The 22,368-nt window shown below is 49.5% G+C and overlaps 1 protein-coding gene and 2 non-coding genes across 7 annotated transcripts in view; 2 read left to right on the forward strand and 1 right to left on the reverse strand.

Annotated features, from left to right (window-relative positions):
* The window catches only part of LOC127041341 (uncharacterized), a 227,248-nt gene extending 205,505 nt beyond the window's left edge, over positions 1-21,743 (forward strand). For 2 of the 5 annotated variants that reach the window (XM_050935579.1, XM_050935580.1), the window contains exons 3-4: positions 14,669-14,771; positions 16,301-17,153. In XM_050935579.1, the coding sequence (XP_050791536.1) occupies positions 14,669-14,771; positions 16,301-16,567 (370 nt within the window). In that variant the 3' untranslated portion in view covers positions 16,568-17,153. Of the gene's footprint in view, positions 1-11,949; positions 12,208-12,345; positions 12,886-14,668; positions 14,772-15,439; positions 15,510-16,300; positions 17,154-21,271 lie in introns of those variants that run through there. The other 3 variants (XM_050935581.1, XR_007771627.1, XR_007771628.1) reach the window with 3 other exon arrangements.
* On the reverse strand, positions 12,621-12,702 carry TRNAS-GCU (transfer RNA serine (anticodon GCU)). The gene has a single exon. It is a non-coding gene; the product is annotated as a tRNA-Ser (tRNA).
* On the forward strand, positions 20,099-20,170 carry TRNAC-GCA (transfer RNA cysteine (anticodon GCA)). The gene has a single exon. It is a non-coding gene; the product is annotated as a tRNA-Cys (tRNA).
* Positions 21,744-22,368: the final 625 nt, after the last annotated feature.

A 22,368-nucleotide genomic window follows, 5' to 3' on the forward strand; every position in this document is an offset into this window, starting at 1 on the left:
GCTGGGCTAGGACTGCTAAGAAAGCAAGAGTAGCAAGTTTTCTGTATTGTTTCCTGCCCTCATTTTCATGACTAATTTCTCTTCTGCATGAAATTTGCCATTTGTACAGGTGAGCCTGGCTAGTTCAGTTGGTAGAGCATCAGGCTTTTAATATGAGGGTCTACGGTTCAGGTCAGTGAAAAAGACAGTTCTCCCTGTAATATCTTCCAAGATCTTCAGAAGGCATCTCTTGAGGACGCTCCTTGACTTCAGCTTCTCCTTTTCAGGACTTGGCCTTTCCTAGGAAGGACCATGTATTGCCTAGGACTGAAGGGGGAACTTCATCACATGCCCACTGGCCTCTCAGTCTGGATTAAGAAAGGCCTCTGGGAGCTGCAGCAAACTGCTGCATGACAACTTGGTGAGCAAATGCAGGGTTGCCCACACAGGGTCATCCTCATCAGAACTCAGCAGAGGTCTGGGTGTTCCATATTGGTCCCATGGTGTAAGGTCCAGCACTCAGGATTTTGAATCCTGCTATCTGAGTTGAAGTCTCAGTGGGATCTGAGAGCAATTCCTGTGGCACCTAACCCTACTGGGTCTTCCAAGGCTCTGTCTTGCTTTCTCAAAGGCCATGAAAGTCTGTCTTTTGCCCGCTAGCTGTTGTGACTTGAGCACAAGAGGGGATGTTTGATCCAGAAGTCTGGCTGTGCCTGGAGTCCTGTAGGTAGGGATGCGAGCTGCATTTCCTCTGAGTCCTGAAGCTGGGCTGCAGCCTGGCCTAGGAGGCAGCCCTATTGGTTGACCTACTGGCCCAAAGTCACTTGTGCAGTTTTGGTGTCCCCAGGAATGCTGAAGAGCCTAAGGGAGGGAGGCTCAATACTCCTTCCTATCAGTCAGGGTGGAAGAGGAGGGCTGCAAGAGTGGGCAGGCTGATGAGCTGGGCCTTCTACCTTTCGTGTGGGGACGATGTGGGGAACGCGAACTGGGAGAAGCGGTTGCTGGCCTGTGAGGAAAGGCTCAGCCAGTGGCATAAGTGGACCTTGTCATTAGCCTACAAAGTTGTGATGCTCAAGACCTATCTTTTGGCTGTGGGGAATTTCCTCAGCCATGTGTTTCCCCCTGCTCCATGAGTGCTGCTGAGACTGAACACCATGGCCTTCCACTTCCTGTGGGGCAATAGGACGTCCCTCCCTAGTCAGGAGACATGTGGCTTTTCTGCCATATTAGAAGGGGGGTTGGGTTTAGTGGGCTTTGAAGCCTTGTACGGCTCTACTTTTTTGTGTTTCAATTTTCAGTGGTGGCTGAGCTGGAAGGCAGGTCAGGCCCAAGGGAAATGATGGGGCAACCACAAAGAACGCAACTGACTCTTGCGATATGGCTGTATTATTTTTACCCCACTGGGTGGAGCACCGGGTATGGGATGGCCGATGATGAGGGAAGAGGGAGGCCCCCACCTCTAGTGTTCTTCTACTCTCACCTTACACCCTACAAGATTTTCAGTGGGTGGCTTGGTGGAAGGTGCTTGTAGGATGGCTTCATCCTCAACGGTGGCTGCCCTCACAGCAGCGGCGGCCACAGCAGCTAGGCTCCCCCTCCACTTTGGCTCAATCTGAACAGAGATCAATGTACCACTGGGTGAGACAGGCCAATTTTAGGGAGCTTCCTCTGAAGGTGAGCAACTGTCCCCAGAACTTACTGACAGGCACTTTAAAGTATTTGCAAATGTGCATGGCCGGCATGTGCAGAGCAAAGGCTGCCCAGGGGCACTATGTCAGGCTCTGGCACCGCTTGAGACAATGGACCATCTTCAGCCACCAGGTGACCCAGGATCTAAGGCAGGAATGGGGTGAAGGAGCAAGTCAAGCTGAGCAAGGCAGCCAAAATTCATCTTGCCTTCGTGGGCGCTCACAATGATGCCATTTTTGTGTGCCAGGGCTGATAAAAACATCCCAGACAGAGAAGCAGCAGGCCAAAAAAGCAGCAGGGGTATTCTGTCTGCTATCCAAGATCCATAAACCTGGAAATCCTGGATGCCCCATCATTTCAGGCAATGACACCCGGACAGCAGGATAGTCCGGCTGTGTAGACTCCCTCCTCAGGCCCTATGCTACCAGCACTCCCAGCTATCTTCGAGATGCAACTGACTTCCTGAGGAAACTACAATCCATTGATGATCTTCCAGAAAACACCATCCTGACCAGTATGGAGGTAGAAGCCCTCTACACCAACATTCCACACAAAGATGGACTACAAGCTGTCAGGAACAGTATCCCCGATAATGTCACGGCAAACCTAGTGGCTGAACTTTGTGACTTTGTCCTCACCTACAACTATTTCACATTTGGGGACAATGTATACCTTCAAGTCAGCAGCACTGCTATGGGTACTCGCATTGCCACATAGCATGCCAACATTTTTATGGCTGACTTAGAACAATGCTTCTTCAGCTCTCATCCCCTAATGCCCCCACTCTACTTGCCCTACACTGATGACATCTTCATCTTCTGGACTCATGGAAAAGAAAACCCTTGAGGAATTCCATCATGATTTCAACAATTTCCATCCCACCTACAATGTCAGCCTGGACCAGTCCACACAAGAGATCCACTTCCTGGACACTACAGTGCTAATAAGCAATGGTCACATAAACACCATCCTATACTGGAAACATACTGACCGCTATACTTACCAACATGCCTCCAGCTTTCACCCAGACCACAACACACAATCCATTGTCTACAGCCAAGCTCTAAGATACAACCACATTTGCTCCAACTCCTCAGACAGAGACAAACACCTACAAGATCTCTGTCAAGCATTCTTACAAGTACACTACCCACCTGCTGAAGTGAAGAAACAGATTGACAGAGCCAGAAGAGTACCCAGAAGTCACCTACTACAGGACAGGTCCAACGAAGAAAGTAATACAACCCCACTAGCCGTCACCTTCAGCCCCCCAACTAAAACCTGTCCAGTGCAATCATCAAGGATCTACAACCTATCCTGAAGGATGATCCCTCACTGTCACAGATCTTGGGAGACAGGCTTGTCCTTGCTTACAGACAGCCCCCTAACCTGAAGCAAATACTTACCAGCAACCCAACAACATAAACACTAACCCAGGAACCTATCCTTGCAATAAAGCCCGTTGCCAACTCTGTCCACATATCTATTCAGGAGACACCATCATAGGACCTAATCACATCAGCCACACTATCAGAGGCTCATTCACCTGCATATCTACAAATGTGATATATGCCATCATGTGCCTGTAATGCCTCTCTGCCATGTTCATTGGCCAAACCAGACAGTCTCTACATAAAAACATAAAAGGACACAAATCAGACATCAAGAATTATAACATTCAAAAACCAGTCGGAGAACACTTCAATCTTCCTGGTCACTTGATTACAGACCTAAAAGTCGCAATATTACAACAAAAAAACCTTCAACAACAGACTCCCACAAGAGACTGCTGAATTGGAATTAATTTGCAAAGTGGACACCATTAAAGTAGGCTTGAATAAAGCCTGGGAATGGACGGGTTATTACACAAAATAAAACTATTTCCCCATGTTTATTTGTCCCCCTACTGTTACTCACATCTTCCTGTCAACTGTTGGAAATAGGCCATCCCGATTATCACTACAAAAGGTTTTTTCTCCTGCTGATAATAGCTCACCTTAACTGCGCACTCTTGTTATAGTGTGTATGACAACACCCATTTTTTCATGTTCTCTGTGTGTGTGTGTGTGTATCTATATCTATATCTATATATCTTCCTGCTGTATTTTCCACTGCATGCATCCGATAAAGTGGGTTTTAGCCCATGAAATCTTATGCTCAAATAAATTTGTTAGTCTCTAAGGTGCCACAATTACTCCTTGTTCTTTTTGCAGATAAATTAATGGAGGTTAAGTCCATGAATGGCTATTAGCCAGGATGTGTAAGGAATGGTATCCCTAGCCTCTGTTTGTCAGACGGTGGAGATGGATGGCAGGAGAGAGATCACTTGATCATTACCTGTTAGGTTCAGTCCCTCTGGGGCACCTGGCATTGGCCACTGTTGGCAGATAGGATATGGGGTTGGATGGACCTTTGGTCTGACCCAGTATGGCCATTCTTATATTCTTACGAAGGGAGGGGCAGAGCACTGTAACAGAGTTTCTGTAGGGTAGTGGTTATCAAGTTTGCTTAACACACAAAAAGTCCCTGGTTTAAAACCAGGCAGAAACATGATGGCTTCCTTTTCCCAGCTCCTACTGGCCTGTCCCTGCTGTTGTATGAGCAGCAGTGATTTCTATGCAATGTATAACCTGTATGCTCAATAGGTGTGCTATACTTCCCTCCCTCCTGCTTTTGTCTCCTCTCCCTCTCTGAATACCTGTGAAGTGGTTTTCCCCCTCCCACTCCTGGAATGCTTGTGGGATGAATGGGCTGGTTGAACAGCTAGAAGGGCAGAAGAGCTTCCAGGTAGACAAGGTGTTTGGGACTCTAATTAGGCAGCACTCACACACCCAGAGCATGGACACTGCCCAAAGTGGAGCATGACCAACCAGATGCAACCAAGTCATCTCTAGTCGCAGGCCATTAGGTGCAGGTCCTTAAAAGGAGAAGGGGCCACGTGCTCAGGAGTCACTCACAAGCTTGTACCTCCAGTGAATGCCCTTTGCCTGACCGCCTGGCCAGTGGTTCTCTGCGTTGTATTTCATTGTGCCTCAGGAAGACTTACCTTCATCGCACCGTCCATAGCTGCACTGCGGGAGACTGACCTTGCAGAATCCTGACATCTCCAGTGCTGTGCCTGTCCTGGGAGCATGAGTATGCAAGTGTGAGTGTGACACCCCCGCTTCTTCTTTTCAACTTAGCTGTCAGTATAATAAATGTGCTGCTTTCTGCCAAACTCTGGTGGGTCATTAGTCCTCCCTACGCTTACTAGCTGGCCCAGTAATGGGTAACAGCTGTGATAAGCTCAACCCCTGCAGGACAGAGGGTGGTGAAATGAGCTGGGAAAAAGTCTTAGCATCAGCAGGTGAAAGCTAGAGTACCTTGGCCAGTCACCTTTTGAAGCCTTGTGGCTTAGTCTCCTCTGCCCTTGGAGGTTGGCCTATGGCGGCCGGCTCTTCCTGCTGGCTTCCTTTGTGTGATTTGCCAAAGGAGGGAGTGAGGCAGGAATGGGGCAAAAGAGGAAAGTCTAGCTGAGGAAGGCAGGGCAGAAGCTAAGCCCATTTGTTCTGCAAAGCCTGAAAAGCCTGGGGAGGTGAGGTTGGCTGCTGAGAGGTAGAATCCTGTGCCTACCTCTTGGCTTCCCAGGGATGGCTACTTGCATCCCAGGAGAAGAAGGATGTTTCTGGGTGAAAGGAAAACAAGCAAAGCTCTGGGAGGAAATTTGGGTGTGGGATGCGGGCTCTGCGCTGGGGGAGCGGGTTGGCGTGCAGGAGGGGTGGCGCTTACCCCGGGCACTGCAGCTCCCAAAGTGACTGGTACACACAACCCAGCGGCAGCAGGTCCTAGGTGGGCCATGCCAGGGGGTCTCTGTGTGCCGCTGCCTGCAGGCTCTGCCCCCAGAGCTCCCATTGGCTGCAGTTCCTGGCCAATGAGGGCTGTGGAGTTGGTACTTGGGGCAGGGGCAATGAATGGAGACACTTCCCCCGCCCCAGGGGATGCCAGGACATGCTGGCCATTTCTGGGAGTGACACGGAGGGACGGAGGCAGAGTGGGCAGGGAGCCACCTTAGTGCTGCTGGCACATCTCTGCACACCCATTAGGGGAGGGGGGAAGAGGTCGTCCATTTGCTGCCTGGGGTAGGGGCAGTGCACAGAGCTGCCTCCCCTACTGGGTCTATTACAGGAGGGGAGGGGGCTCTTTTGGCCTGTAAGGTGCAGCAGGTCGGACTAGATGATCACATTGCTCCCTTCTGACCTTAAAGGCTCTGAGTCTAAAAGGGAGAGGGAAGTAAAGGAAGTTTTTTAAAAAAATAAACAAATATTGTAATACCAGGATAACTCCACCTGCTCATTGTCTAGTCCCACCCCTTTCTTCCTCCACTGTGTGTTGAATGACCTGCAGAACATTGATTCTCTCATTCCATTGCTAAACTGATACAATGTGACTGAAATTAAACTAATTCCCAGCAGAGAAAACATTACTGCACTGGCTGGGAATTGAACCCATGTCAACTGCTTGGAAGAGAGATATGCTCACTACTATACCGCCAATGCATCTGGTGAAAGTATCACTTATGCTTGCCCAAAGAGGCTAGACAAGCATTGAGGAGATTTTCTGCCCATTAAAATGAACTGGATTCTCATCACTAAAAAAAACCATCTCCATCTTCACTTGGGTTTGAACCATCAGCCTTTCAATTAGCCACCAAAGTTGTTAATCACAGGGTATGTCTACACTACGGGATTATTCCAATTTTACAGAAACCAGTTTTTGGAAACAGATTGTATAAAGTCGAGTGCACTCGGACACACTAAGCACATTAGTTCGGCGGTGTGCGTCCATATACCGAGGCGAGTGTCAATTTCCGGAGTGTTGCACTGTGGGTAGCTATCCCATAGCTATCCCATAGTTTCTGCAGTCTCTCCCACCCATTGGAATTCTAGGTTGAGGTCCCAATGCCTGATGGGGGAAAAACAGTGTCGTGGGTGATTCTGGGTAAATGTCGTCACTCAGTCCTTCCTCCGTGAAAGCAATGGCAGACAATCATTTCGCGCCCTTTTGCCTGGATTGCCTGGGCAGACGCCATAGCACGGCAACCATGGAGCCCATTCAGCCTTTTTTCACCGTCACCGTATGACTACTGGATGATGCTGATAGACGCAGTACTGCAGCACTACACAGCAGCATCCCCTTGCCTTTTCAAATTAGCAAAGATGGTTACCAGCCATACCGTCCTATCTGCTGCTTTGCAAGTTGACAATGACAGTTACCAGTTATACTGTACCGTCTGCTGCTGTCATCGGTGCTCCTGGCCGGCCTCGGTGAGGTTGGCCTGGGGCGCATGGACAAAAATGGGAATGACTCCCCAGGTCATTCCCTTCTTTGAGTTTTGTCTAAAAGGAGAGTCAGTCCTGTCTCGACTATCAGGCAAGCCTGCTAAAGAACCAGAGAGGCAAACGGCCACTCCGGGTCAGAGCCCAGACATCCAGCAGAAATGATGAGCTGCATGCCATTCCAGGGGGTACCCCTGCAACAACCCCACCCGTTGCTTCCCTCCTCCTCCACCCCTCCTGGGCTACCGTGGCAGTGTCCCCTTGTTTGTGTGACGAAGTAATAAAAAATGCATTAATTTGAAACAACACTGACTTTATTGCCTCTGCAAGAGGAGCTCAAAGGGGGCCAATACCGCTGAATTGCGGCCACGCTAATCCTAATCCAACATGGCAAGTACCGATTTCAGCAATACTCCCCTCGTCGGGGAGGAGTACAGATATCGGTATTAAGAGCCCTTTATATCGATATAAAGGGCTTCATTGTGTGGACGGGTGCAGGGTTAATGCTATTTAATGCTGTTAAATTATATATAAACTTGTAGTGTTCACCAGGCCAGAGAGAGCAGCAGGTTTTCCCTACTGTTTCCCACTTTTGTTTTCTTTACTAGTTCTCCTCTGCACCAAGTTTCTCTTTCAAGTTGTAACTCTGGCAAGCTCAGTTGGTAGAACATCAGACTTTTAATCTGTAGGTCCATGGGTCAAGTCACTGGTCAGGTGATAAACTACTCCCCAAGATCTTAAACTGTCTCTTTGGAGTCCTCTTTAACATTACTTTTTCTCTTCAGGATTTTCCCTTTCCTCAGAAGGGCCTTTTTGTGTGTGGGTTTGAAGGGGCAATTTCTGACAACCTATCTGTCCTTGCAGCCTGGAGGAATAAAGGCCACTGGGCATATAGCATGTTCCTTCCCTGCACACACACACACACATACAAACACACAGAATATCCCTAGGAATTAGAATCACCTGCTGCTTTCCCCTTTCCTGCTGGATCCCCAAACAAGGATGCTCTTCAGCCTAAACCCATGTCCCCTCTTTTCTCAGTGCCCCTCAATCCCAATCCTCAGTCCCTCCTATGCACACTGCTTCTCACTCCCAACCAGAGCCTACTCCTCTTCACCCTTCTCCTCTGTCCCTAACCAGAGCCCTCTCAGTCCCAACCCACAGCCCCCTTCTATTCCCAGTGCCCCTGAATTCCAACCCACAGGCCCCTCCTCCTCACGCTGCTCCTCAATCCCAACTCATAGGCCCCTCCTATTCCCGGTGCCCCTCAATCCCAACCCACAGCTCCCTGCTTCCCTCCAGCAGCAGGTGCTTCAGACCCCCTCAGGAAGATTTTCTTGCAAGGTTTCGTGTATGAGTCTGCATGTGGATTTTACAGTATGTTGGAAATATGTTGGATTGCTTGCCGAAATGATCACTTTTGCCTGGTGTTGGATTCCCAGCCTCCTTGTTTTGGGGGCAGGACAAATAAAGCGTTGTTATCCTTGTTGTGTAAACTGAGGGCAGCACAACTGTGCTCGGCAGACCCCGACTGAGGGCCTCACCCTTAATTCAATAGCACTTGCTAGGCAGGGAACAGGGGTTCGAAAGCCAAATGGGCCCGCGCCTGGGTCCTAATACTAAAATTTAGGGGTTAGATCAGTGTTAGGACAGGGTGGCTGTGGAGGAATGAGTGAGTCCCTAGACAACATAGTGAGTATAGTGCCTTATTTTCCCCTTTCCATCCAGTATGGCAGGTGAAACCATTTAACCTTTTTATTACTGACCTTGGCACAAAAAGCGGGAATGTGCTAATAAAGTCTGCAGATGACACAAAGCTGGGGGGTATTGCTAACACGGAGAAGAACCGGGATATCATACAGGAAGATCTGGATGACCTTGTAAACTGGAGTAATAGTAATAGGATGAAATTTAATAGTGAAAAGTGCAAGGTCATGCACTTAGGAATTAATAATAAGAACTTTAGATATACATTGGGACGCATCAGTTGGAAGCAACAGAGGAGGAGAAGGACCTTGGGGTATTGGTTGATCACAGTATGACTATGAGCCGCCAATGTGATATGGCCGTTAAAAAAGCTAATGCGGTTTTAGGATGCATCAGGCGAGGTATTTCCAGCAAAGATAAGGACGTGTTAGTACCATTATGTAAGGCACTGGTGAGACCCCACCTGGAATACTGTGTGCTGTTCTGGTCTCCCATATTTAAGAAGGATGAATTCAAACTGGAACAGGTTCAGAGACGGGCTACTAGGATGATCCGAAGAATGAAAAACCTGTCATATGAAAGGAGACTCAAAGAGCTTGGCTTGCTTAGCCTAGCCAAAAGAAGGCTGAGGGGGGATATGCTTGCTCTTTATAAATATATCAGAGGGATTAATATTAGGGAGGGAGAGGAATTATTTAAGCTTAGTACCAATGTAGATAAAAGAACAAATGGGTATAAACTGGACACTAGGAAGTTTAGACTTGAAATTAGACGAAGGTTTCTAACCATTAGAGAAGTGAAGTTCTGGAACAGCCTTCCAAGGGGAGTACTGGGGGCAAAAGACATATCTGCCTTTAAGACTAAGCTTGATAAGTTTATGGAAGGGATGGTATGATGGGATAGCCTAATTTTGGCAATTGATCTTTGATTATCAGCAGATAAGTATACCCGTTGGTCGGTGATGGGATGTTGGATGGGATGGGATCTTGGTTACTGTAGAGAATTCTTTTCTGAGTGCTGGCTGGTGAGTCTTGCCCACATGCTCAGGGTTTAGCTGATCGCCATATATGGGATCGGGAAGGAATTTTCCTCCGGGGCACATTGGCAGAGGCCCTGGAGGTTTTTTGCCTTCCTCTGCATCATGGGGCATTGCTCACTTGCTGGTGGATTCTCTGCAGCTTGAGGTCTTCAAACCACAATTTGAAGACTTCAATAACTCAGACATAGGTTAGGGGTTTGTTATAGAAGTGGAAGGGTAGGGTTCTGTGGCCTGCTTTGTGCCGGGGGTTGGACTAGATGATCACATTTGTCCCTTCTGACCCTAGAATCTATGAGTCTATGAGTGAACTCTACAGAGGCACCTCTGGGCTTGCACTGACTAAGGACAACAGCAGTGAGTGGGGTGCAGAGAGGGGATGGCTCATGTTAAAGGACTTTTGGTTGCTGGACTTATGAACCGTAGGGAGAAGGACACTGCCCAGCTTATTTGTGGGTGGGTCTTTTCCTCATGGTTTATGTTTATGCATTGGGGCTGCTGACATGACTTCTGCTAACCCTGGGCTTACATTGCAATGTAGGCATACCCTGAGAGGGCATGTATAACGTGATAAAAGCAGTGTGGCCCGGCTGTCCTGGATCATCTGACTTGGACTCCTGGGGCTCAGGTTGTGAGGCTAAAAACTGCAGTGTAGACATTTAGGCTCAGACTAGAGCCCAGGTTCGGAGACCCTCACCCCTTGTGGGGTCTCGGAGGCTGGGCTCAAGCCCAAGTGTCTACACTGTAATTTTATAATCCTGTAGCAAAAGTCCCACAAGCCTGAATCAACTGACCCAGGGTTTGAGAATAGTGACTTGGGTGTGTTTATGACAGTGCAGACATAATACTATGCTATGTCCACGCTGCAATGAAACACCCAGGGCTGCCCAATGCCAACTCAGGCTCCTGAGGCTTTGGCCGTGGGGTGGTAAATTTGCAGTGTAGATGTATCAGCTCAGGCTCAATACTGGGCTCTGGGCCCCCTCAAAGTTGGGAGGGAGTTTAGCAAGCAAATAAGGCAAAACCGCAATGAAGTATTACCCTGGACTCAATGGCATTTCTCCACTGGTCTGCCTGCTTTGGGGCAGGGACAATAGCACATCCTGCTGCATTCATTATTTCATAGAGTGGTTTAGGATTTTCATTCTCAGACACTGGGCACAAAGCAGGACTCAACCCTCAGCATAAACTAGGTGAGCTGCCCACAGATTCTGGCAGCCACAATGAGCATTTGGTGTGAGAGCTCAGACCTGCCCCTGTCTCAGAGGGAGGGGGTCATCCATGAGGGGACTGGATCACTGACCTACCAGCTCCTAACTCCCAAACGTTCAGTAACTCTGTTATCAGTGCCTGTGTGTGTAATTTAAACCATAAAAAAAACCACACAGGGCTAGACCAAAGGTCCTTCTGACAACAGCCAAGAGCAGGTGCCCCAAAAGCCACTCAACAGGGCACCACTGGCAGTTATTATCCCTGCCTCAAAAGCAGACAGACCAATGGAGAACTGCCATGAGTCCAGGGTAATACTTCCCTGCGGTTTTACCATTTCCACTTGCTAAACTCCCTCCCAACCTTCTGGGCTCCTAGACCTATCCTAGTGTTGTGTCTACACTATGATTAAAACACCCAGGTCACCTGTCTCAAAGCCCAGGTCAGCTGACTCAGGGTTATGGGACTTGGACTGCAAGACTATAAAATTACAGTGTAGACATATGGACTTGAACCCAACCTCTGAGACCCCACGAGGGGTGAGGGTTTCTGAACCCAGGCTTCAATGTGAACACAAATATCTGCACCACAATTTTTAGCCTCTCAGCTTTAGCTCCATGAGCCCAAGTCAGATGACCCAGGCCAGCCATGCTGCCATCTTTATCCCGGGAGAGATGGATTCTAAGGGTACGTCTCCATTGAAATGTCGGCTCAGGTGTGGCACGCTGTGCTTAAAGCAGCACCCTGCAAGCCCCATATTCACCACTCTCATATAGTGATGATACATTTGAACAAAGTCTGCTTGGTGAGGGATCATTTCAAAAATCTTGAACTGTTCATCTGTTGAACCTTAATATCTTCTTGCATTCTATGTGCTCACATTGGTTTTGGAAGTTATGAAGTTTGCTCTGTGTGCATTACAGAAATATGTTATGAAGTTGGGAAATGCCCCCTACCAGCCTATCAGGTGCGACAAGGGAGGAGCCAGACTCACTGCTGGCCTATTAAAGTCCCAAGGACTATCCCAGGAACCGTGTACAATGCAGACTTCGCCGAGATAACACAGCGACAATGGACATTGCTTGACTCACATCATAGCAAAGGAGCTTTCTAGAAAGTTGGAAGAAACTATGAAACGGGGGAAGAGACATCATGACTTGGCATCTCTCCCCCACAAATCAACAGCTGGAAACACACCTGGATGACAAAACTGATTCATAAATCAGAAGAGAATAATAATAATACATTCAAACCAAAGTCCCCAAATAGCTAGTACTGGTTTTTCAGCTGAAAATTTTCAGTTTGGGGAATTTTGTTTTCCCAATCAGACCTTGCCAAGGGAAGCAGGGAGAAAATGTTTGAGTTGCCTCCTTCAGAACAGCTTAGCCTAGACACTCTAGCTTTGGGTCACTGTCATGGCCTTGCTGGGAACTGGGGTATTTTAATAATTTGGGGAGGTCTCAGGGTGTTTGGGGGAGATTATGAGGCTGTTACCTTTTGAGATAAAACTAAGACATACAGGACTAGAGAATTTTTTTTTAGAAATCTGAGACTTAGACTTTTTATTTAAAGCAAGGGAGTTTCTGAGCAGGGTTTTGTTTGCAAGAAGCAACGTTGTTTGATCTGTCATTGTACCAAAGGGGGAGATGGTTGTCTACAAAGGAAGAATGAAGACTAAATGCATCCGATGAGGATGGGATTTGAACCCATGCGTGCAAAGCATAATGAATTAGCAGTCCATCGCCTTAACCACTCGGCCACCTCATCTGAGGTGTCAGGAAATGGACAGGACGAGAAATCTAAGGCCAGCAGAGATAGGGACACTAAGGTGTTCTTAAATACTAAGCGGAAGCAGGGGCTTAATGAGCTCCCCCCTCACACGTACTGACCAGCTGTGGGAAAGGCTTCAGGAACAGACCATGTTTGCATAGACACACCTACTCTGCCTAGGTATGCAGCATCATGGGGCCGCTTCCCCAAAATGACCATTTTTAGCTGGTGGCGGGTTACAGATCACTTTAGCACTGAGTGATATGAAATGTTATTATCCTTCCTGCATGAGTGAAGGGCAGCAGAACATACTTAGTCGGTCCTGATGGGTGAGGAATAGCACTTATTGGACTGCATAGAAGTGATTCAGAACGTCACCCTAAAGCAGTGGTCCCCAAACATTTCACACTGTGCCCTCTTATCCATAGCTGTGGGCCCTCGGAGCCACAGTTGAAAACTGGGGCTGGGAGTGGGGTGTTGCTTGCTGAAGAGTGGGGTGCAGACAGGGGCAAGTGAGTCGAGGCCGAGCTGGCAGTCAGGGGCCCAGGCTGAGGGTGGGGTTGGAAAAGAACTGGGACAGAGTTGGGCTGACTGGTGCTCCCTCCATGGGGGCTGGCTCAGCCCCTGAGGTGCCCCTATGAATCTTCCTCTTTGTTCCCCTAGGAGTCATGCCCCACATTTTGGGGACCACTGAACCCTACACGTTAAGCAGGGGCTAGTGATGCCAAAGCCCAGGGAAAGGGAGAACAATTGCAGGGCCACCAGCACTGGAACTAGGCCCCCTCACTTCTGTCTGTGGCTCTGCCCCCTGCCACACCTTCCACCCACAGCCCCATCTACTATGTCACCTCTGTTCCACCCCTTCCCCCACTAGCCCCACCCTGTCACTCCTTTACCCCTGCCCCGCTGTGGCCCCAAGACCAGAGAAGCTCTGTGCCCCTGCTGCAGCCCCCGGGCCATAGCATGGAGTGAAAGCTCCTCCAGCCCTGGGGCTGACATGGGGGAGACTTTTCCAGGGGGACCTAATTTCTCCAGGGCCCCTAATCATGGGCTCCACTGCCCCTTGGTGACACAAGATTTGGGGAGGCTGAGCCCCCCCAAGCCTCCATTATGTGCTGCCCAGGCTACCGCTGCTCAGTGTGTGGCCAGTCTCTCTATGTTCTTGTTTGTGCTGGGGAGGCTGGCTGGCCTTAGGGGTGGGGCCCTCCGGCAGCTGCCCAGGGCTCCAGGGGGTCAAAGGGCACTGTGTGCCAGTGCAAAGGTGCTCACTGCTCTCCCTTGCCCCAGTGCTCCTCCATGGCCCCATAGAGGGTTGGCGGGAGAGAGGAGCAACACTATGTGCTCCATGCATCCTGATCACTTTCCCCACCTGGGCTGTGCTGTGAGGGGAGCATCAGAAGCTGCTGCTCTCTGCCGTCCCCTTATGCAGCCTGGCTGAGGAAAGTGACCTGGATGCAGGGAACTCAGATGATGTCGCTTCTTGCCCCCGCACCCCACCCCCGCAGCTCCTAGGGGTGCCCGGAGGAGCAGCCTTCCAGGGAGGAGCGGGCAGCAACGCGAGCTGCTCCATGCACACAGGTCACTGTCCCCATGTGGGTGCAGGAGGGGGTGCAGGGGTTAGGGGTGTAGGGGATGCAGCAGGGGGCAGTGGCTGTTAGCACAGGAAGGGAGTGTGGGACTTAAGGGCAAAGTGGATACAGTGTAGGGGTTAGGGCACAGGAGGGGGCAGGAGATGGGGTTAAGGAGGTGCAAGGGTTGGGAGTGCAGGAGCTGCGGGGAAAGGGGGAGGGGGATCATCCAGGGGCGATGGGGAAGTGTTAAAGTACAAGTTTTGCCCAGGGCACCATTTCCCCTAAAGCTGATCCTTGATAACATTTCTTGCTGGGAGGGGGAGGGGAGAGAGATGAGGTGATTTCTCTCTGTTTCTTTCCTCTCCATTTTCTGCTCCTTCCTTCAATTCCAGAAACCTCCCTTGTGTTTCAGACTGTGCAGTGACGCCCTCCCCACCCCAGGCCTCTGGAGCCTTTGGAGCAGAAAGATCCCAGGAGCTGAGGAGGAATCCAGGGGTGAGTAGCTGGCAGGAAGGAGTCCTAGCAGCTCTTCTGGGAGTGCAGGGGAGAAATGACTCCCCCTTCTCTGGATTCTCCCCATGGGGCTCTGGGGAGCAGGGAGCGTTGTGTGATAAATTCCATCCAACATCCCCCTTTGATCCAAGCCGAGGGACATCTCAGCTCTGCACGTTCCCCTTGGCAGCACCAAACAAGGGATTTTTTCCACTGCGCAGGAGACCCAGCCAGGGACTGATGTGCTGGAGATATGTTGGGAAAGGGACTGTCTGAATTCCCAAGGCAGGAAACGAACAATCTACAGCGACATCATTAACCACAAACACGCTCTAACCATGATCCAGCCAGTAGGGAAATGGGCAGGAATTCTTGCTGTTCAGCCATGGCCACATGTACAGAGCTGCACAGCAGTGAGTGTGCTGGGGAAGCTGGTCTGAGCAAACAATTGGAAATGACCCTTCAGTGAGAACAGAACCAGAGTGTAGAGAGGCCCCTGTGTTAAGTGGTTGTGGCTGAGGGCTTAGGGAGCTGGAGTATGACACCATAGGGGTCTTTCTGTGGAGGGTTGATTTTTGCCAGCTAGGAAAGGCTGGTGTGTGGTGTCTTCATGGCTGTACTTTCAGTGATACAGGTTTCTCTATCCCATTGTTCCACGGGCATCCTACTAGATTGCCAGCTGCCTTTCAACTGCAGTGTGGAGACTGTTTGTGTGTGGGGAGAGACAGTGTGTGTGTTGAGGTAAGTAAGACCGGATCATTATTATCCCTACTTGAAAGAGGGAGAAGCTAAGGCTGAGAAAGGAGAATTAACTTGTCTCAGGTCAGACAGCCAGTCAGTGGCAGAGTAGGGAAAAGGACTCAAGAGCCCTGATTTTGAAACTAACCATCAGATCTTGAATTTCATACATGGAATGACCTGAGTAAAGTGCTCTCACATGAGCTCAAGACCAACAAGAGTGCACAGTAATTATTCAGCAAGTATTTGAGGAGAACTGCAATGTTAGAGAGAATCAGGAACTGCTCAGAGACCATTAATGCAGAGAAGCAGCAAAATTCTTCAAACATATGACTGGTTATGAGTTATTTACTTGGTCTTAAAAGAGAAGAAAAAGGACCTGAATCTCCTCCTTGTCAATAACCCACTGCTCAGCCAATCAGGGTAGAGACTGAGGAAGGGAGGCTGAGGGTTCTCACCAGAGAGCCCAAAGGATGGCCAGGTCACTGGTGGGGATCATTGCCCGAGCACTATCTCAGCCGCACATTTTTGGGTGGACCTCCCAGAGTGGGAGCTACAGAGCACTCCCCCGCAACACACAGACACAGACACACACACACCTCACTCTTGGTGTTGGGAGGGGAACAGCTGAAAGGACAAAAGAAGAAAGAGACAACGAGAAAGGAGGAAGGGATGGATGGAGGAAAAGGTGAAACAAAAAGGACAAACTCTAATGTCCCCAGTGATTCTAAGGGACAAAATCTCAGGTGTGGAATAAAATTCAGCCTCCTTAAGCTCGTGTTTTCCATGCCTAGAATTCAACTGTCACCAGATGGATCAGACTGAACAGGTTTCAAACCTCGAGGAGGCTCTTACCTTCTAAACAGGAATGGCTGTTTTCTAGTAAAATCAGGAAAAGGGAAGGAGAAAACTTGAAAGAGATTCCTCCTGGCGCTCACATACATGAACCCGAATACTCTCTCAGTCCTCAAAGAGAGACCTGGAGAAGGAGACTTGTTGAAGCAAAGCCACAGAGGTCTTTGAGGTTTCCCTGGCCTCTCGCCCCTCTCCTGCCTGGCTGATGTCAGCATCTCTCTGTGAGGTCATCACTTTCCCACCACCTTTGACCAATAGTCTGAGGTCCTGCAAAAGGCTTTTGTTATGTCACTGCCACACCCCTCCCTTGCTGTGCTAATGTCCTGCCCCTGGCCAGGCACTTTGGAGGTTTGATCTACTCCCTGTGGATCACCCCACTCAAGGAGCGTTCGTTCTAGGAAGCAAGCCAGTAGTTTTGGATCATCTGCAAATTTTGTCACCTCACTGCTCAGCAGATCATTTATTAATATGTTGACTAGTCCTGGTCCCAGTACAGACACCACCAGATACCTGTTTCCATCCTGAAAACTGACCATTTAGTCCTATCCTTTGTTTCCTATCTTTTAACCAGTTATTGATCCATGTGAGGACCTTCTGGAGGTGAAAGTAAGCCAGTATGTTACGGTATGGGGTACTGGCAAGAGCCAGTACGCTGTGCCAGCCCAGCCCGACTTCCCCAGGCTGGTGATTTAAAGGGTCCATGGCTCCCTGCTGCGGCCGGAGCCCCGGGACCTTTAAATCACCTCCCAAGCCCCCCTGCCGGAGCCTTGGGGAGCAAATCACTGCCGTGGATGCTGCTCTCTCCCGCTCTGCGAACACAGAGCAGGGGCGGTAGAAGCTTCCTTACACTGGGGGGGCACTGTTATCCGAACTGTGGCACCCCCATGACACTTCTTCCTTAAGGACTCCCACTCACAGCACCTCTCCCCTCGTGGCCACACCCACAGAACGCTTCTTCCCCAAGACTGCACCCTTCCCCCCTATCATTTGTCCTAACAGCCAATAAAGAGTGGTGGGGCCATGGCCCTCTAACCCCCCTGTTCCAGCACCCTTGACACAGAGCTAAGCAGGCAGCAGTGTGTACGTGTATGTGTGTGTGTGTGACAGAGAGTGCTGGGCTGTGCTGAGCTGAGCCAGTGAGAGAAGGGGGGCTGATGTCGGGGCTGTCCCCTGCCTCAGGACTGGTTGCTTCCAGCAGCTGTCTGAACTTAGAGACAGTGTGCCGACACACTCACTCTTCTGCAATGCACACACTGTCTCTCCTCCCCACACACACATGCTCTCTACCCCAGCACGCACATTGCAGTTGAAAAGCAGCTGGCAATCTAGTAGGATGCCCATAGAACAATGGTATAGAAAACTGCATCATGTGATGCTGTACCAGCCCGTGAGGCATTGCAAACCCTTCCCAAAGCACCCTGCAGCCAGTTGCACAGTGAGATAGCTACCACAATGCACTGCTCTCTGTGGCCATCCAAGAGATGCTAGCATGGATGTGCTCTGGTGACACAGGATGGACATGCAACAGCTGTTTAATTAAAACACTTTAACTAAAGCCACATCCCCCTTTATTGTAGGCCTAGCATGAATGTGAGACAAGACCCAGCTCCATTGAAATTAAAAGACCACAACTTCCTCCACTGTGGGCAGGACTTGAACCTGTGCAGGGAGCCCACAATGGACTTCTAGCCCATTGCCTTAACCACTTGGCCACAACTATGTGCTTGACATGTGGCTCTCACTGCACTCTAGTTCTGTTCTCACTGAGTGATCAATTCCAGTTGTTTCCTCAGACCAGCTTCCACAACACACACACTGCTGTGCCGTTGTGTAAGTGTGTCCATGGCTGAACAGCAAGAATTCCTGCTCCTTTCCCTTCAGGCTGGAGCATGAGGAGAGTGTGTTCATGGTTAATGACGTTGCTGTAGCTTGTCCATTTCCTGCCTTGCTCATTCAGACAGTCCCCTTCCCGTCATATCCCCAGGGCTTTGCCAGGGGGTTGATGGCTCCTTTCTTTCTTCACCCTGGAGTAAACTCAGCTTTTTATTCCATCCTTGATGTTTCAAGGAATAACAACAGATGGCCAAAGAAAGAGGTGGACAGGGTGAGTCTCAGGGGAGGGGCAGAGAGATGTGGGTGGTGGGCAGGGCCGGCCTCAGGGGAGGGGTCAGAGAGGTACAAGCAGTGGGCAGGGCAGGTCTCAGGTGAGGGTCAGAGAGGTGCAAGTGGTGGGCAGGGCTAGTCTTAGGGGAGGGGGCAGAGAGGTGTGAGCAATGGGCAGGGTGGGTCTCAGGGGAGGGGGCAGAGAGGTACGAGCAGTAGGCAGGGCAGGTCTCAGGGGAGGGGCAGAGGTGTGGGTGGTGGGGAGGGTGAGTCTCGGGGGAGGGGGCAGAGAGGAGTGGGTAGGGTGAGTCTCAGGGGAGGGGGCAGAGAGGAGTGGGTAGGGTGAGTCTCAAGGGAGGGGGCAGAGAGGTGTGGGCTGTGCGGGTCTCAGGGGAGGGCTCAGAGAGGTGTGGGCAATGTGTAGAGTGAGTCTCAGGGGAGGGGGCAGAGAGGTGTGGGCAGGGCAGGTCTCAGGGGAGGGAGCAGAGAGGTGTGGGCAACGGGCATGGTGAGTCTCAGGGGAGGAGGCAGAGAGGTGTGGGCAGTGCGGGTCTCAGGGGAGGGGGCAGAGAGGTGTGGGCAATGAGCAGGGTGAGTCTCAGGGGAGGGGGCAGAGAGGAGTGGGTATGGTGAGTCTCAGGGGAAGGGGCAGAGAGGTGTGGGCAATGGGCAGGGTGAGTCTCAGGGGAGGGGGCAGAGAGGTGTGGGCAGCAGGCAGACCTTGGGGTAGAGGGTGGAGAGGCGCGAGGAGGCCTTGGGGGAGGAGAGGAGTGAGCGAAAGGTGGACCAGCAGGCCTCAGCCAAAGAGGAAGAGCAGGTGTGGGAAGTGGCCAAATGGGAGTGAGGGCAGAGCACAGGTGGGGCCTCAGATGGAGGAGAATGAGTGAAGGGGGTGGAGTGGGGGGACAGCACCTTGGTCTGGGCAGGGCTGCCCACAGGATTCAGGGGGCCTGGGGCAAAACAATTTCGGGGCCCCTTCCATAAAAAAAAGTTGCAATACCATAGAATACTATATTCTCATGGGGGCCCATGCAGGGTCTGGGGCAAATTGCCCCACCTGCCCCCCCTCTGGGCGGCCCTGCCCTCAGCCTCTTCTTGTAACTCCTCTGTTCCCTAATCATTTTTGTTGCACTCCCCTAAACTCTCTCCAATTTGTTTCTGTATTGGGGGAGGGGCACAAAAACTGGACGCAATGCTCCAGATGTGGCCTCACCAGTGCTGAATGGAGGGGAATAATCACTTCCCTCCATCTGCTTGCAATGTTCCTACTAACGTAGCCCAATCTGACCAGTTCCCCATATTGAATGCAGACACAGCAATATTTGATAAATTGGTTCCTGTCCATTCAGGAGGTTATTTCCCACCTATTTATAAATAATGAAGATGCTCTAAGTGGAGGGGAGAGAGCTGTTCTGTCCATGCAGTTAATCCATCTCCCCGAGAGGTGGTAGCTATGTCACTGGGGGAAGCTATGCTGGTGTATGTGCAAGCTGTGGTGTCTACATGTATATATAAAGTTTAATCAAACCCCATTTTTAAAACCCCTGTGGTCTGGGAATAGAAAAGGAGCGCTCTGAGGCGGAGCCAGTCCTTCAAAATCCTTAAGATCACTGACTTGCCTTTGTAAATGTCATAGAGGTATAGCTCAGTGGTAGAGTGCTTGACTGCAGATCAAGTGGTCCTTGGTTCAAATCCAAGTGCTCCCTTACAAACTTGTTCTTTCAATAAAAGTGATTCCATTTCCATTATGTTCAGGAGCTCCACTAAATAGGGGTCCCTGCAATGAATAGACACATTCAACGTTTTCCTGTGCAAATGAATAAAAACCTAGCAAACATGTCCCTCTGCTGAAATCAGTTCCAATCCTCTAAGTGTCTGGGTTTGTTTTCATCAATTAAACAAAGGCACATGAAGTCACATTTGCAGCTCCTTGGCCTCCATGGGCTACAATGTGCAGAAGAACAAGAACCACATCCACTTGAGAGGAATGGACTAGTTTCTATTACATTTGGTAAATAAGTTGCCACGGGGACTGAAAACTCTATTGGAGATGGACAGGAGCCTGTTACAAAAATAAAATAACCAAGATTTACCAAACTCTCTGTTACACATTCAAACTTCTCTTTGCGCACACAGTATCGATTGGGGCTCTAACAAACGTTAACCTTCCTGTAACACAGATCATTATTCCTTGTAACTTTCAGATGCATTCAAATGGCAGCTGTTTACAGGTCATGGGCTGCTAGTTCCTGAGCAGGAGCAGAGTCTCTGTAAGTTGACCAACCACAGAGCTTGTTATGTCTGCATCTAAGTAAGTGCAGAGTTATTTCAATGGCTCCTACACTGATATCTCCTGCCCCTTCTAGCTGGTTAATTGCACTATTTGGAACCTGCTCCTAAAATTTCACCTTTCTGGGAGTGTCAAAACTGCCCAAGGAAACCCCATTGGGTTTCAAGGGCAGGCCAGGCAAGCAGGTGATGGATCAGCATGGGGTCATAGAGCTTCTCTTTCAGCAGGCCTGAGGGTGCTATTAGCATGACTGTGGGGTTCTATTCCTGGCTGTGGGAGGAAAGGGGTGTCTAGTGGATTAGAGGTGGGGGCCTAGAAGTCAAAGAGAAAACATCTCCCTTTTCAGCTTCAATGCTCATTGAACAAGAACATGGCTTCTCAGGTTTCAGAAGAGCAGTTGTGTTAGTCTGTTTCCTCAAAAAGAACAGGAGTACGTGTGGCACCCTAGAAACTAACAAATTTCTTAGATTCTGTTGTCATCATGTGGCCATTTCATTTCACTTCTTATTGTTAAAAGGTTTGGGTACTTCACACAGAAACGTTATTTCCTTGGGAAAGACGGAGAAGTGGAAGCTGCATTGATTTAATCCTCTGAAAATTAAATAAGGATTAAAATATTCCCCAGACAGCTCAGTCCCAACCGTTCTCCCTCTGCTGCCACTGAAGCTCAGTTCTGTCCCATGGCCCCAAGAACTGCTAGGTGAACGTCCTGGGTCTGATGTGCAATAAGAAAAAAAAAAAGATAATGGAAGTACCCTATCTCCTAGAACTGGAAGGATCCATTGAATCCAGCCCCTTCCTTCATTGGCTAAACCAGACAGTCTCTGCGTAAAAGAATAAATGGACACAAATCAGATGTCAAGAATTATAACATTCAAAAGCCAGTCGGAGAACACTTCAATCTCCCTGGTCACTCGATTACAAACCTAAAAGTCACAATATTACAACAAAAAAACTTCAAAAACAGACTCCAACAAGAGACTGCTGAATTGGAATTAATTTGCAGCCTGGACACCATTAAATTAGGCTTGAATAAAGACGGGGAGTGGATGGGTTATTACACAAAGTAAAACTATTTCCCCATGTTTATTTGCCCCCTACTGTTACTCACACCATCCTGTTGGAAATGGACCATCCTATCACTACAAAACGGATTTTTTCTCCTGCTGATAATAGCTCACCTTAACTAATTACTCTCGTTATAGTGTGTATGGCAACATTCATTTTTTCATGTTCTCTGTGAATATATATATATACACACATACCTTCCTACTGTATTTTACACTGCATGCATCCAATGAAGTGGGTTTTAGCCCAGGAAAGCTGATGCTCAAATAAATTTGTTCATTTTCTAAGGTGCCACTATTACTCCTTGTTCTTTTTGCAGATAAATTAATGGAGGTTAAGTCCATGAATGGGTATTAGCCAGGATGGGTAAGGAATGGTATCCCTAGCCTCTGTTTGTCAGAGGGTGGAGATGGATGACAGGAGAGAGATCACTTGATCATTACCTGTTAGGTTCAGTTCCACTGGGGCACCTGGCATTGGCCACTGTTGGCAGATAGGATGTGGGGTTGGATGGACCTTTGGTCTGACCCAGGATGGCCATTCTTA

Source organism: Gopherus flavomarginatus (assembly GCF_025201925.1).
Source record: "Gopherus flavomarginatus isolate rGopFla2 chromosome 13 unlocalized genomic scaffold, rGopFla2.mat.asm SUPER_13_unloc_2, whole genome shotgun sequence".
Lineage (NCBI taxonomy): Eukaryota > Metazoa > Chordata > Testudines > Testudinidae > Gopherus > Gopherus flavomarginatus.